Raw genomic sequence first — 3,391 nt, 5'->3', positions numbered from 1 at the left:
GTAGATTTGAGAATTCCCTTTCAATGAAAGGATGACAACAGTGCTGTGTAATGCACTGATTTTTAATAACATTTCCCACGTTTATATTTACGCGGACTAATAACCTTGATAGTGATTGTGCTAGCTGAAGTCTGGATCGATACTCTAATTAATAACTGTTCGCAAAACATACGGAGTTGCATTCATCGTATCCATATGACCAAATGGTATTGAGGGTTAATGTTGGGTGTATAATGACCATAATAATACAATCAAGTATGGTGATCCGACAAACATGCTTTATTTATCAGAGATGTGAGGTGGTTTTTATTTTACAGCAGTCATTTTCGAGGAATGAGATGGAAAATAATCTTTTTCAAGGAACGCGCAAGGAGATTTTTTAATGGTATTAGGAACTTGGCCTGCGGCGGCCTGGTTGAGTGAGGACAGTGGCTGTCACGAGATGTCACCGCTTAACCGTAGTAGTGTCCGTAACCAAGACCGTGTCCGTAGCCAAGACCGTGTCCGTAGCCGAGACCGTAGCCAAGACCGTGACCGTAGCCGATGCCTCCGTAGGCGACCTTAGCGACTGCGGGTGCGGCGACAACAGCGGGTGCGGCGTATCCATAGTGACCAAGACCGTGTCCGTAGCCGAGACCGTGTCCAATTCCGTATCCGTAAGCCACCTTGGAGACGGCGGGTGCGGCAACGACGGCGGGTGCGGCGTAGGCGACCTTAGCGACGGCGGGAGCGGCGACGACGGCGGGTGCAGCGTATCCGTAGTGTCCCAGACCGTAGCCGAGACCGTGGCCGTAGCCGACGCCGTAGCCCAGGCCGTGTCCGTAGCCCAGTCCGACGAGTCCTCGCTTCTCGACGGTCTTGTCCTCTGCGTCGGCCTCAGCGGCGTAAGCGCAGGCGGCGAGAGCCAAGACAATGCATGCCTGCGTGGAGAAATGGAGAAAAATTAATATCATTGTCTGAAAGAGTATCGGTTACAAATCGCCAATCTTGAAACTCTTAGATATGATTTTGTTCTTTCCCGGCGTATGATACTGGTGAAATGATCTCGGGGTTTCCACCGGGTGAGTAGCCTGCAGGGCGACGCTTCGATGGCCTCCTCTGCCATCTTCCTCAGGGAATTAAATGCCCTGAGGACGATTGCAGAGGCAGACATCGAAACGACGGCCTACAAGCAACTCAACTGGTGGAAAACCCGAGAATATTTCATCAGTAGAAGCTCTGAGATTTCTGGATCATCGCTGTTGTAGGGTGGTATTCCCTTTTTGGCATGGAGCGTTTCAGGTTTCTTAAGTGGCGGATCGTGCTGCCTCGATGGAGGAGCGAGAGCCTTCCATCCAGTTGCTTCCTAACTCACTCGAACCCTTGGGCGTCGCCTTGCTCATCAGAGCGAAACTTATGCCCTTTAATCCTCTCAGAATGTTGAGTTGGAACGTGGAAGTCTGAAAGCTTCGATTATGTTGTAAAAGTCGCAATCGTATCATTGGATGCGTATCGAACCTTTCGTTACTGTTCTTGTTCTCTCTACGTAGTCGCTTCATTAGTTTATCGATCGCCAGGTTTTTTTCCAAGTAACGTAGGAATAATAATTCCTTTGTATTGAATGGACGTTGGGTTATCCTTAAGAACTGTTTCCTAAGCTCTGTCAATATTTAGTTACTTCATTGACTTTTTCATCTTCAGTTTTCTCCCTGCTGTTGGTAATTCCTGGGATTGTTTGATACTGGAATGTACGGAGTGGTGGACGCATTGTAAAAGTTTGTAGGGAGAAGAGAAATGGAATAGGTAATAAAATATGGAATAAAATATCATGAACTCAATATCGAGCTATAGCAGTTTTATATATAGCAGAGCGCTTTTTTAATTATTTTGCTGAACCGATTGCGAAATTGAATGAATTTGTTATCGAAACCGGGCAGTACTGTGTACGAAAAACCTGCAAGACTCGAGGCAATGTAAGGAGAGGGTGAACCGAAATCCTAGTAAGAATCAAGAGTTAATGCTAACTGGAGCCGAGAAAGTATAGAGCTGATAGTAAACCCCCAAGTGGGAGGTGGTAGGTTGTCGTATATTTTATCCTGAGCTGAGTATAATGATGAAAATAACAACTTGGATACCATAGCTAAGGAAGTACGGAGTAAATATTATGTGGCCGTAGTGAAAAAAGTAATACTGAGGATTATTTGATGCATTGATAGTGGTTACGTTGGTTCTTGAAAAGTTTCGTGCTGTGTTTTCGACATCTTTGAACTTCCAAGTGAATAAAAAAATTTACAGTTACTTTTACCCCCTCTTGGTTTCTCTCCAAATTAAAAGTTGTACGATTAAATAGTATCCAAAGCAATAATAACGTATTTTTACACCATAGATTGGCATAGGATGCTTACAAGAGAGGTAATTATGGAGAAAGTTCAATTTGTCCCAAATTTATCGCTGTAAATTCCCATAATGTCTTTAAATACGTCTAAATTCGGACTGTATATCGGAGTATCAAGAATTATACCTTGGATCTTAATGACGCGACGGCCTCTTTAAGAGAAATTAGCCTGTGTTTCAATAATTAGGTTTATTTTGAGATGCCTCGGTCGGAGTTTACTTATTACGGAGGTAATTTTGAAAATGAGCAATGAAGAAAAATTTCCTTTAGACGAGATCGAATTATTTTCGTTATCCTGTTCTGACTGCGGCTGTCTTCTCAAAAAGGGTAAGACTATATCCTCAAAGGCCGCTAAATAATAGCTCTGATTTTTTTCTCCTGCTTGCATTTGATGTCCTATTAGGGGGCAAGAACCGAAAGAAAAACGAATGCATTTAAACTCCCCCGATGGGATTCTCGTTTGCCGACCAAACAAACAATTCTGGGAAAAATAGTAAAACTCTTTGACGACCGACATCTTCGGAGAAGGGCTTGGAAGAACGGAGCAGAAAACTCGGCCGAGAGCCCCAACTAGGGAGCGAAACGTCCGAAGCGACTTGTGCGGCTATCCGAGATGCGTAGAGTATCCTAGAGAGTCCTATTCCGGGGAGCACTATACTCACCAGGACCTTCATTCTGGTGGTTGTGTTGGTTGATTGGTTCTTCCTCGAGATGAAGCTTTGAACTGCTTGAACACCAAGTGTCGACTGTGAAGTTCCCATGATCACAACCGTCTTTTATACCCAACTTTTCAGCTGAACTTCCTCTCCTCCCCCTCCTCCTCTCCTCACCCACCCCCCGCAAACTGTTGTGGGATCGAGACGGAGTTTGTCTCCCTGAGAGTCCGAAATGTGCCTTTCCCTGCATCAATCGTACTTCCTTCCCTCCCCAAACGTGCTTACCAAACACCCCACACCCCTCCTTCACCTTCCCACACCGACGGTGCCTTCCGCGCAACGCCGGGGACTGCCGCCTCTC

The 3,391-nt window shown here is 45.5% G+C and overlaps 1 protein-coding gene across 1 annotated transcript; it reads right to left on the bottom strand.

The window, feature by feature from the left end:
- Positions 1 to 256: 256 nt before the first annotated feature.
- LOC124154273 (cuticle protein 65-like) lies at positions 257 to 3,150 on the bottom strand. Its single transcript, XM_046527896.1, has 2 exons — positions 3,037 to 3,150; positions 257 to 920 (listed from the first exon to the last, which is right to left on the bottom strand). Exons 1-2 carry the CDS (start codon positions 3,133 to 3,135, stop codon positions 453 to 455), a joined length of 567 nt encoding a protein of 188 aa, XP_046383852.1. The 5' UTR covers positions 3,136 to 3,150; the 3' UTR covers positions 257 to 452.
- Between the last annotated feature and the right edge of the window lie 241 nt (positions 3,151 to 3,391).

This window comes from Ischnura elegans, chromosome 2, assembly GCF_921293095.1.
Source record: "Ischnura elegans chromosome 2, ioIscEleg1.1, whole genome shotgun sequence".
Lineage (NCBI taxonomy): Eukaryota > Metazoa > Arthropoda > Insecta > Odonata > Coenagrionidae > Ischnura > Ischnura elegans.
This window is presented reverse-complemented; position numbering and strand designations above follow the sequence as displayed.